Genomic DNA, 12,475 nt, shown 5'->3' with positions numbered 1-12,475 from the left:
TACCACTAAGTAATTTTCTAATTACACAGTCTCTTTAAGAATAAAGCCATAAGGGGCGTAAATTGTAACATAAAAGAAAATCTATAGAAAATTTAAACAGAGTTTGAAGTGAAATCCTAGACAAAATTTTAATATTTTACATTATGTAGCAGATTTTGATACATATTTGACATGAATATTAAAGTAGGCATTGAATTCCAAATCCGCACAATGGGTCAATTTCTGTGTAACTTTTTTTTTATCCAATGTGTGGATGAGATTTGGTAAAATTTCATTAACTTTTTTTGCTTGGACTGAAATACACTGTCAACTTGCAAATTCCACATGGAGAATCCGCTCTTTATCTGCCCTAGTGAACACCTTCTAATTGTTGACAAGTTGAGGAATAGAAGTAGACATAAGAGATCCGCAAAAAAAAACCTTAAATTAATTACAAATTATACAAGTTAAAATAATGATAAATAAGTTTTAGTGAGAATTAGTAAAAACATAAATTTAAAGACAATTTTTTGTGTCTGGAAGTTTTGGCTTTTATTTGGTGTTTGTATATGTCGCTAATATTACTAGAAATTAAATTATCGCAATGCAAGTGTGCAAGTGCTATGTGTCTGAACCGGACATTTGTCGGGAGGTATGTTGTTTGTGGCATTGTCTAAAGGCCCCGTCTCACTAAGCGATTTACCAACGATCACGACCAGCGATACGACCTGGCCGTGATCGTTGGTAAGTCGTTGTGTGGTCGCTGGGGAGCTGTCACACAGACCGCTCTCTCCAGCGACCAACGATCAGGGGAACGACTTCGGCATCGTTGAAACTGTCTTCAACGATGCCGAAGTCCCCCTGCAGCACCCGGGTAACCAGGGTAAACATCGGGTTACTAAGCGCAGGGCCGCGCTTAGTAACCCGATGTTTACCCTGGTTACCAAAAAAAACAAACAGTACATACTCACCATCTGATGTCCGTCAGGTCCCTTGCCGTCTGCTTCCTGCTCTGACTGAGATCCGGCCGTACAGTGAGAGCAGAGCGCAGCGGTGACGTCACTGCTGTGCTCTCACTTCTCACTGTACGGCCGGCAGTCAGTGAGAGCAGGAAGCAGACGGCAAGGGACCTGACGGACATCAGAAGGCGAGTATGTACTGTTTGTTTTTTTTTACATTTACGCTGGTAACCAGGGTAAACATCGGGTTACTAAGCGCGGCCCTGCGCTTAGTAACCCGATGTTTACCCTGGTTACCAGTGAAGACATCGCTGGATCGGTGTCACACACACCGATTCAGCGATGTCAGCGGGGCCTCAACGACCGAAAAAAGGTCCAGGCCATTCCGACACGACCAGCGATCTCGCAGCAGGGGCCTGATCGCTGGTACGTGTCACACATAGCGAGATCGCTACGGAGGTCGCTGTTGCGTCACAAAACTTGTGACTCAGCAGCGATCTCGCTAGCGATCTCGCTATGTGAGACGGGGCCTTAAGCCAGGGTGAATTATGCTCTTTTCAGATGGATACCTGGGCAATAAAGGAACAGGGCAGGAAGACAATTAATGCTTTGATTGTTGACAGAGGCTTTCGAGAAACCATGGATTGAAAGGAAAGCAAACATGGGGATCCTTGACCAAATCAAATCTGACCTTCCACTTGAGACACAATTACCAGATTTAAGCTTTATCCTAATTTATACATCCCTGCTCAATGGAAAAGACAATCCTTAAAAAATCAATTGAAAAGAAATAGACAAAAATCATAAATATATGTTAAGGAGCACAAAGAAGGCAAAACATCGAGGAGAAGCCGTTGATTACAACATCTCGAAAACACCTTAGGAAAGCCCTCAAAGAATATACTAAGATTATTAGACGAAATACATATTATGGGAAAATTGACCAAACTATCCAGTTATTGTAGGACCAGTTAAGTATATGGGGGAAACCTGACTTGCCCAATGGACTAAAGAAGAATCAGGCATGGCTAATTTTAAGGTTTCCAATCCTTTTTCCTGCAGATTATAAGCTGCTGGCAGAGGATTTTTGGCAGTGGCTTATATACTTCTCCTCATTGAAATGTATTGACTTAATAGAACATAATAGGACATGTAAATAACATATGCTGCTTAGTTATTACTATTTTGATCAGAAAAGCATAAAAGCCATCCCACCGCGACAAGGTGTAGTGTACCCAATAGGGTGTGCAAGTGTATCCACCTGAGCAGGTGTATGAAAAGTCAGGCTTGGGTCCTGTTCTACCCCCATCTATTTTGAGGACTGTTGACACCTAAAAAGGTTTAATACTAGAGATAGGACTATCCCGATTGGGTACACCTTGTCGCGGTGAGATGGCTTTTATGCTTTTTTATAACTAAGTATCCTGTATTATTAAGGTTTACTATTTATTTACTTACTACAGGGTATTTGCTCATTTTACTTTTATCTTAGGTTTTGTCTGCTAAATTGCCACAGTGCAGTGGCGTACTGCCAACGGTGGCAGCCTACATGGCCTCTATGGGGCCTGTGAGCAATGGGTCCTGATGCCAGCACTGGCACCAGCCCCCCACCCATCATCGCACGTTCAACTGTATTGGCCAATGCATTTGAAAGCAATAACTAAAGCGGAAGCCATCAGCTGACACGTCTTCCACCATCATTCTCTCGCTGCATTTTACTTCTGAGTGCATCGGGTTCAATGATGGCACTACACGGCGCCCGCTGAACTGACATGTGGGGGGCTTCAGAATGCTAACTGCAGAGACTGGAGCCACAGGGGAAAGAGAAGGAGAGGTGAATATTGTATTTTATTACATCAGTGATTTCATTATTGTGGCCATAATCCTGTATGGAGGCCTATAGACTGCATCATACCATATGGAGGACTATGGGAAGTGCATTATACTAGATGGAGGACTATGGGGAGTGTATTATACTATATAGAGGGCTATGGGAGTGTATTATGCTATATGAAGGAATATGGGGAGTGTATTATACTATATGGAGGACTATGAGGAGTGTATTATGTTATATGAAGGACTATGGGGAGTGTATTATACTATATGGAGGACTATGAGAAGTGTATTATGTTATATGAAGGACTATGGGGAGTGTATTATACTATATGGAGGACTATTGGGAGTGTATTATACTATATGGAGGACTATGGGGAGTGTATTATACTATATGAAGGACTATGAGAGTGTATTATACTATATGGAGGACTATGGGGGTGCATTATACTATATGAATGACTATGGGGAGCGGATTATACTATACTAGATTGTGGCCCGATTCTAATGCATCGGGTATTCTAGAATATGCATGTCCCCGTAGTATATGGACAATGATGATTCCAGAATTCGCAGCAGACTGTGCCCGTCGCTGATTGGTCGAGGCAACCTTTATGACATCATCATCGCCATGGCAACCATTATGACATCTACGTCGATACTGTGCCCGTCGCTGATTGGTCGAGGCCTGGCGGCCTCGACCAATCAGAGACGCGGGATTTCCAGGACAGACAGACAGACAGACAGACAGACAGACAGAAAGACAGACAGACAGACGGAAAAACTCTTAGACAATTATATATATAGATGGATGACTAAGGAGTGTATTATACTATAAGGAGGACTTTGAGGAATGCATTACACTATATGGAGGACTATGGGGGGTGCATTATACCATATGGATGACTAAGGGGTGCATTTACTATATGGAATGCAATATATGCACTATGTGTAAGGTTATATGAGGCAATTATAATATTTGGAGGACTATGTGGGAGCATTTATAATTTATGGTGTGGGTTATTATACTTTATGAAAGCAATTATATGGTGTAAAGGTTTGTGTTGGGGCAATTATACAGTAGAGAGGTGTGGGGGCCATTGTACCATATGTAGGCCCTTTATACTGCATGGAGGACTGTGTGGGGGTCACAGTTGGGGGATCATCCGGGGGAGCTGTATTGGAGTACAGTAGGATCATCATACTATGTCTGTGGAGGATACCGTGGAAGAATTCACTGTGAGGATATCAAGCAGTGTTTGTGGAGCACTTTAGTTGCCATCATACTTTATGGGTGCAAGAAAAGGGAAATCTAGGGCTTCAGTAGGAGGAAAATTGCTTTGTAAGGGCTTCAAACTTGTGAGAAATGCTTTTCTTTGACCCCACCAAATATTTTTTTCTTGGACGGGGGAGACCCAATGAGAATGTTTGCTATGGGGCCCCATGACCCCATGATTTCTATGTACGCCCCTGCTACAGTGTGAATGTGCACCTACACGTTACACTTAAACCAGCATATGTTCTGGCTCATTTCTTTGGTTCCAATCAACCTACAGAGTCTGGTGTTGAGTGGAGGAGGCAGATGCTCCAACCTGTGGAGGCAGTGACTTGTAAAGTGCTTTGTCACACTCAGAGCACTTTAAGTCTCATAAATTAAACCACATTTCTCGGGAATGCAGAAACAGATAGAATATATAAAGGTATTGATGGATTTAGCTTTCAAAGACCTACATGATCATATATGGGGGGGTTGATCTTACTGACAGATTATTTAAAACATTTCTAAGATAGTTACTATTGTGACATTGATGGCTCTTGATCTCTGACATTAGGAGGCCAAAGTCTAAATCAAAATAAATGGATACAGTTCACCAATGAGACATCATCTTATGCACCTGGCCCCAAAAACCATGGACCATATCCAGAAACTGTCAGTTTAGCACCAAAGGTTCAAATTCAAAGTCAGGTGGCATCATTATGCATTTGGCGCTGGTATAGCTCCAGCTCAGATCAAGGATGTTCCAGCTCAAAACACATAAGAAGTGTTGTCTTTCTGTAAGCAAAGGGCAATAAATAATAAACTATCCCGAGTAAGGAGGTGAGAGAGAGCCCACCAAGGTATGTTACCCCCCAAAAAAGAAAACCCCAGATATAACATCATGCACCACCCACTGGGTAGCTTTATTATTGGAAACCAATACAGCAGGAGCTATGAAGTCTAGACGAGAATTACCCAAATAGTCACAGTTTCTCTGGGAAATCGTAACAGAATATATGCACCTTATAAAGACTCCTTCCAAGAATGTTCAATACAAAACATATGTGTGGCTTAATGTGATATTTTGTCTCTCTCCTTTATTAAGTTAACCATCTTTGGCCTCGGTAAATGAACTGGACTCAGGCAACGGCACATGACAATAATCTCTCTTTACGATAAAGACTTAACCGCTTTTCACCATGTCAAGTGCTAACGTTTTTCCACAGTTTTCCCGATCATTACTTCTAAGATGAAGACATGACAGTTCTTGTGTAACAGCTTTATGGCCGCTCCCAGGGCACACATCAGGGTTGGTGTCTCACTCGAGGCTGCTTCCCATAAATACTGAATGTTTTGCACATGTGTAAATCCCGTTCGTAGGATCTTATGCCGACTTGCAGTTTCAAAGCTAATAAACACATTGAAGGGCAGTAATAAACCTATTTTCTCTGATGTACGGTAAATTACTAATATTTGGGGTTTATTGTGAAATAAAGCATAGAGAACACAAGGTAATGAAACAATGAGTAAAGTAAAAAGAGTTGCGCAATTTTGGATGGCTTAGAGCTCTCCTCTAGAAACAAGCTGAGACCCTCATAGATAATTAGCAAGTGTTTGCTTTCCCTGCAGCATCCCCACAGGAAAAAGAAGGAATTACATGGCCCACAATGTAATCAGTGAACTGGTGGTGTAATGTATAAGACATGATTGGTCCTCCAGAGCAGAAGACTATCTTTGACACCACTCTAGGGTTTGGCATATGGTTGAGGGACCTGAATAGGGTACATTATCTATGAGTTCCTAATTTGAAAATACATTTCTGAGCCACACATCCCTCATTACAGACCATGCCTTTCACAGTAGGTCACCAGAGTGATCAACTGGTTGAGTCCTTCTCATGGCAAACAGCAGATATTGCCAAGGAATTTCTCATCCAGCCAGGTGTTTTCAATACAGTGACCATAAATCTAGTATTACATGGTGGTGATTCAATTAAAAGGTTTCCATTGTAATATAAAGATATCTTGAGTCCTCCAGGTTCTTTGAAGGGGACCTCTTTATATGACTTCCATATGCCCTAGAAAAATGGACAGATGCATGTTGCAGTTATTGATTTTAATCAATAATGCCAGTGTAATGCCTAATTTCCACTGTGGTGGCACTGCAGGAAAATCTAACACTTCATACATGCTTACAACAGCTGATCACTGATCGGCGATTTCTTTATATTCTTGACACCCTTCTCACAAACAGGATTTTGTGATCAATGTAATTTGTTGTAAATACATGATTTTGCCCATTTCACCTGAATCTAGATTGTAAGCTCTTCGCTCCAAGCATTGATGTGTAAAAAATGTCTCCACTTCATCAGCACTTTGTAAAACAAATTCTTATCTTCTCCCTTTCTAATGTGATGAGCGTCCATTTGTGGCATCTTCTTGAGTTGCACCAAGTTGTTTTCTTATGGTTTGAACATAAGGAGCTGGTTAAAAACCAATAAATCAGGAGTGAAATGTGGATAACAACCATCTCAGTAAAATCAACATGGATAGTGTTCCCGCAGAGAAAATCCTGACAGGTCGGGGAAGCTGAAGCTCTCAGCAGCCAGATCTCTGACTTATAGGAAATATCTTTTTTTGTCTCTTTCCTGCTTTCATTTTTTTTCTTTTTGCAAAATTCCATTTCGCACCACAGGCTGACATTCCAGTCTTCACCTTTAGGATACATCTGACTTGTTGGTAATTTATTAAGAACTGAAGGTTTTTGGAAGTCTGGGAAACCTATAAATTACAGATCATCAGTTACTAAATATTATCCCTGAAAATGAATTTTAAAGTATTATTACTAATGTTATTAGTAGAAATGGGCAAACACATTGTTAGGGGTCGAGTTCCTGCCTCTGCACAGGGGGAATCTTGAGCCATCTCCGCTGCGGTCTCCCATTCTTATCCTGCCGCAGTGGAGCCTGCTCTGTGGAGGCATCGGTCCCAGCATCATGCTCAGTTTGACACTGTGCGAAGGGTTACTGCTGTCCTTCCAGCTTCTGCTATTGTGGCCAGTACTGGTCAGCAGCGAGCAGACGTCTTTGGGACTAAGTCCTACTTTTCCCTTTCTGAGCATGCCCAGGGTAAGATCTCTCATTGGAGATCAAGGGTCACATGCTCAGGTACTGCATTAAATCCTATTGGTCCTCTAGGAAGGTCCTGAAGGTGTTCAACGTCTGTGGCAGTCTCTCATTGGTCCTTCTAGGAAGGTCCTGTACTTGCTGCAGCTATAAGAAGTGAGCATGACCGCACGGCCATGCGCTAGTGTCAATTTATGTACGAGCTCAGCGCCAGTGTGGTCATGTTTGTGTGTGTATTCAGGGACCCGGCTGAAATAAGCCCCTAGAATGCTGGCACCTCCGGCGAGGAGTTTGGTGTGTGTGTATTCAGGGACCCGGCTGAAATAAGCCCCTAGAATGCTGGCACCTCCGGCGAGGAGTTTCATGTTTGTATTTGACTGCATGACCACCATCTGCTCTACTAAGTAGCTGTGTTCCTCTGTGAGCCAAACAGGGCACAGCGTTATCCTTGCTAACAGACTCTGTGAAGTAACAGAGTCTGTTTATATTACTAAATTGTACCGCCATATCTAGCTGCAGGTGCTTTCCTGCATGGTGGATCCCAGGTTGCGAACACACCAACTTCTTCTAATAAATATATATATTCGGTGCGTTCCGCCAACCCTAACACACATTTCCGTAGAATTTTGCAAATTTGGATTCTTCGGAATCTGAATTTTTTGTGATTCACTTTGTCGAATTCAGCAAAATGGGGGCAGACTGGTCCCCACTTTGCTGATTTGTACAGGGCCAGTGGTGGAAAAAAATAATACTCACCACGAAACCCACCTGTCCTGCCTCTACAGCCCTTGACCAGGTTCTCAACGCAGCTCCCTCTGGCCTCTTCTTTACTTCTGCACCGCACACAATGTCCTCCATCTTTTCTGTGCACCAGGGTTGAGAAGGCCTCCGATGTCAAGCTCTGACTAAGCCTCGGGCATCACTAAATCATGATGTGTCATGATGTCTGAGACCTACTTCTTGCAGGAAATCCCAGTACAGAGTAAAGCTAGGGAAAGGAGAACGTCAGTGAAGAAATAAAGAAGAGACCAGAGGGAGCTGCACGGCGAACCAGATAGGGAGCTGCAGCAGTGGGATAGGTAAGTATTATTTATTTTCCCACCCTTTGTTAATTATGTTTTGGGCTTAATAGAGCATAATTAGGAAAAATTCACATTGAATAAATTTGATGCAAATATTTTCCTTTCTGTGGTGCTCAAATAATCATATAATGTTCCAAGGTGCGTAAATGATATTGTCCAATCATTTTCAACAGAAAAAAAATCCGGGTGCCCAGATCATCAGAGGCAGTGATGCCCCTTTCTGTAGTTGACCAACCCCTAAGATCAATATATTTACATTTCCAAAGCGACAGCTACAAATCACTAAAGTTAATGTATATAAAAATCAGTGGTAATAGAAACTGTGGCAAGACGACCATTCTATGGTAATGCAACTTTTCTATTGACCTAAGAGAAGTATTCTTATTTGTAATTGCTCCTTCTCACCATAAATACCTAATAATTTTCTCTTACCTAGATCTCTCCTGACAAACCCAAAACAAGTTCTCCAAGAAGTGCAGAAAAAACCCACATAATTGTGATTAGTTAAATATACAGATGAAAACTACTCAAAGGCAGTTTATTGAGACAATGCTACATAATGTTAAATTTTGGCATTGGGAGTTGTGTGTTAGGTTGTAAGATGTGACCATTTGTGCAAGGCAGTAAAAATAAAGAAAAAATATAATAGGTATCGTCATGTCTGTAAAAGTCTGACCTATGAAAATGCTAATTAACCCATACAGTAATTGGCATAATAAAAAAAAAAATCTAAATTCATGTATTGTCACAACAATTTTCCTATTTCCCTATAAAATGCAATAAGACATGATCAAAACATCCATTGTACACTCAAATGATACAAAAAAATGACAATTCACCACACTAAACACACAGATCTGTCAATGGAAAAATAAACAAGTTCTAGGTCTCATTATTTTTTATACAAAATACTGATTTTTCTTACTTAGCAATATATGGAAAAAAAAATCTCTAGAAGTTCATGTTGCCAGGTCACTGTTATTAATGTAGCACACACTCAATCATGGGTAACAAAAAAAGGTAAGAACTACTGCAGGAAGATGCTGCACCCACACCCAACTGGTCCCTGTACAGCCTAGAAAGACCATAGCCACACAACATAAAAACACCACCTTGGACTCGGGTTCCTAAAAGGCCATCAAGGGGTTTCTCATACCTCCTGAGGGACAAGAGGGGAGGCGGCAACACACTGCCCAAAATAGGTGAGAAAAATTTGCAGGAAGATACAAAAACCCAGGATGAGAAAATAAAAACATGTTCATATGGGGTAGAAAAGCAAAGCTAAGACAAGCCAAAAGTAAAGGAAAAAAGTATAGCCTCCAAGAAACTTAAAGAGGTGAAAGGAAGAAGAACTGGCAAGGAAAACAGACTCACTGCAGTAATTCAACTGGTGTTTACCATGCAAAATAAACCTCTTAGCTGAAAGGCTGGAATTCTTAAATCCAGCTAGAAGTATAGCCAGCAATTAAGTGCAGTGAAGGACGAAGATATAAAACCCAACCCAGAATATGATAGGGCAGACCAAAATGAAAAAAGGAAAACACCTGCAGAGGAGCAAACCAAGAGGGGAACAAAGACAATTGGAACCCTCAGCATTTAGACAGAGAAGAAAATGCAATAGCTCTGCAGGCAAGGGAACCAACCACATAGCAACATGTCAGTGGATCGAATCCCCAAACCAAGCCATGACAACCACTTTTTCCGCAAAACAAACCCCCTAAAAACAATTTAAGAATGGCATTTTATCTCCATGTCATCCCATTTTTCACTAAATTATATGGTAAAGTAAATGGTGTGATTCAAAACTACAACTTATCCCACCAAAAAAAAAGTCCTTATAGAGATAGAGATGTAAAAATAAAAAAAAGTTGTGGCTGGGGAAGAAGTGAGGGAAAAAAGAAAAGCACAAAAACAAAAACAAAAGATGACATTCAAAAGCAAATTGCAAAGTAGAGATGAGTGTATCAAGCAAAATTCAAATTCATCTGTTCCGTCAGATTTTTTCCAGGAAATTCAATTTGCATAGAAGTTCTTGTCCCTTATTATTCTCTGGGGTCTCTCTCAAAATATACCATAATATGTAAAAAATTTAAAAATAATACTCACCTCCCTGCTCACCTCTACGGCCCCTCCACTCCTAACTATCACCCAACCAGTTTTCCTCACATCTCCTGAATTCCCATGAGCTAGCCTGGAACCTCCGGCTTTGATGAGGCTTGGGGCAGTTTTGAGCATAGAAGGTCACAACATTATGACGACACAACGTGTGCTGTGACTTTGCATATGCATCCACAGAACTGTCCCAGGCCTCATCAGAGCCAGAAGTCCTTGCCTAGCGTGAAGAGGCGCCGAGGTTCAGAAGATAAGACAAGGACCAGATGGGTGATGTCAGAAGCTGAGGGGCCGGTAAAGTGAGCTGTGAGAATAAAATAGGTGTTTTTATCAATTTGATGGCATTTTGTGGTCCATAAAAAAGTGCCCATTTTGCCGAATCCATGTGAAAGCAAATTTAAAAAAAAAATCTAAGTTTGGCCAAATGCAGATTTTTGTCAAATTAAATTGCACTCAAATTTATTTGCCCATATCTATGGTAAAGCAACACCTACATTGTATTGACTTAAAACAACTAAATTAGTGTCCTGGAGTGGTGATGAATGATTATATCATTCTCCAGACCTCAGTCCAGTGGAGGATCTTGGGTTAAAAATGAATGTTCACCACATATAAATTTTAGACCTATCAACAAGAAAACGTAGTTCTTTTAAAACATGCAAATGTCATCTAAGAGGTTCCCTACTTATGACCTCATCTATGAGCCAGAACGAATAGTTGCGGAGAGGGAACAGTCTGTCAATTGCAAGGGTAACCAGTGGTCTGCTGCAACCTGGAGATTTCAGAGTCTGAGTCCACGGCACACAGCTGATATCTAGGATAGATTCTTTAAGGTTCCACCATTTTACAGTATTTTGGCTTTATGCATTGACGGAATTATGGCTTGATACAAGTTCTGAGTTCTACCCATGTATTCCTTATATATGATACTGTATTATATAATATTTATTTAGGAAAAACCCAAAACTAGCTCAACAACTTACAAACTGTCCTCCGATGCCTTCTACTCACAGGATCATAAAGATAAATGACTGCAGAGTTTGTTGAAATGTGGACAGATGCTTGAGCTGTCAGAAGAACATTTGCAGGTCACTGCAGACATGAAGTCATCTTGGAGTACATACTGTATGGGGGGGCCACACGTTACCTTGAGAAGAAGGGCCACTCATAACACTGATTTATGGGATTGTTTCAGCCGGTAGTAATCTGTGCTTATATCCTAATGGGATGTGACTGCCCTTGTTTTGGGACGTATTGAGGGACCTGTTTATAAATCCCAGGAGGACAGTAAGTAACAAAGGAGAAGTTTACTGCCAGGAGGAGGTAACAGCGTAGGAGGGAATCATTGGCAGACTAATGTTTTCTTAACTTCAGCAGACATTGTGTTTGTATATTTTGCTGAGAACACATTTCTTTTATTTTCACTGGAATCCAACCCTAACATCAGTTAAGTGTTTTTATTTTTTCAATTCAAATAGTCATTTGTCACTGAGGTGTAATTATAACCTTAATTATTACCTTAAATAATTATGCCATACTCTGCTGCTCCTCACCTCCGCAGTCTTCAGCTTCTCCGGCAATCTTCCATGTCTGTGCTCATCAGATTCCCCTAATCCTTACCTCTGCACTCGTCAGCCTCCGCTGCTCTTTACCTCTGCACTCATCAGCCTCCGCTGCTCTTTACCTCTGAACTCATCAGCCTCCGCTGCTCTTTACCTCTGAACTCATCAGGCTCCACTACTTCTTACCGCTGTGCTCATCAGCCACCACTGCTCCTTACCTCTACACTCATCAGGCTCCAGTGCTTCTTACCTCTGCACTCATTTGACTCTGCTGCCCAATATCTCTGCACTAATTATCCTTTACTTCTCCCTACTTCTGTACTCAGTGGCTTCATTCTCATTCCCTTTTTTGCAATCTTTGTAAAGAAGAACACTGCCACCACTGTAGAATTCTTGCTGAGTCTTGCTCCCTTTCCTGGTCCCTTCCCACACACACACCCAGTGGTGATCCCCTTCCTCTAAAGGTGTCCTTTCTTGTCTCTTATTTACTAACAGCTAACCAAACAGGAAACTGCCAATCTGGTCTGTATTACTCCTTCCCAACTATGGGCCGGCCCTACAGTTAA

General features: G+C 41.4%; 1 protein-coding gene across 2 annotated transcripts in view; it reads left to right on the top strand.

Moving 5' to 3' along the window:
- Positions 1-8,808, top strand: part of LOC143788576 (uncharacterized) — an 88,037-nt gene extending 79,229 nt beyond the window's left edge. For both annotated transcript variants that reach the window (XR_013218671.1, XM_077278355.1), the window contains exon 4: positions 8,672-8,808. Coding sequence is in view for 1 of the 2 variants with exons in the window: in XM_077278355.1 (XP_077134470.1) it covers positions 8,672-8,729 (58 nt within the window). In the remaining variant the exon portion in view is untranslated. The remainder of the gene's footprint in view (positions 1-8,671) is intronic.
- Positions 8,809-12,475: the final 3,667 nt, after the last annotated feature.

This window comes from Ranitomeya variabilis, chromosome 8 (assembly GCF_051348905.1).
Source record: "Ranitomeya variabilis isolate aRanVar5 chromosome 8, aRanVar5.hap1, whole genome shotgun sequence".
NCBI lineage: Eukaryota > Metazoa > Chordata > Amphibia > Anura > Dendrobatidae > Ranitomeya > Ranitomeya variabilis.
Note: the sequence above shows the minus strand (reverse complement) of the source record. Positions and strands in the feature narration are given on the sequence as shown.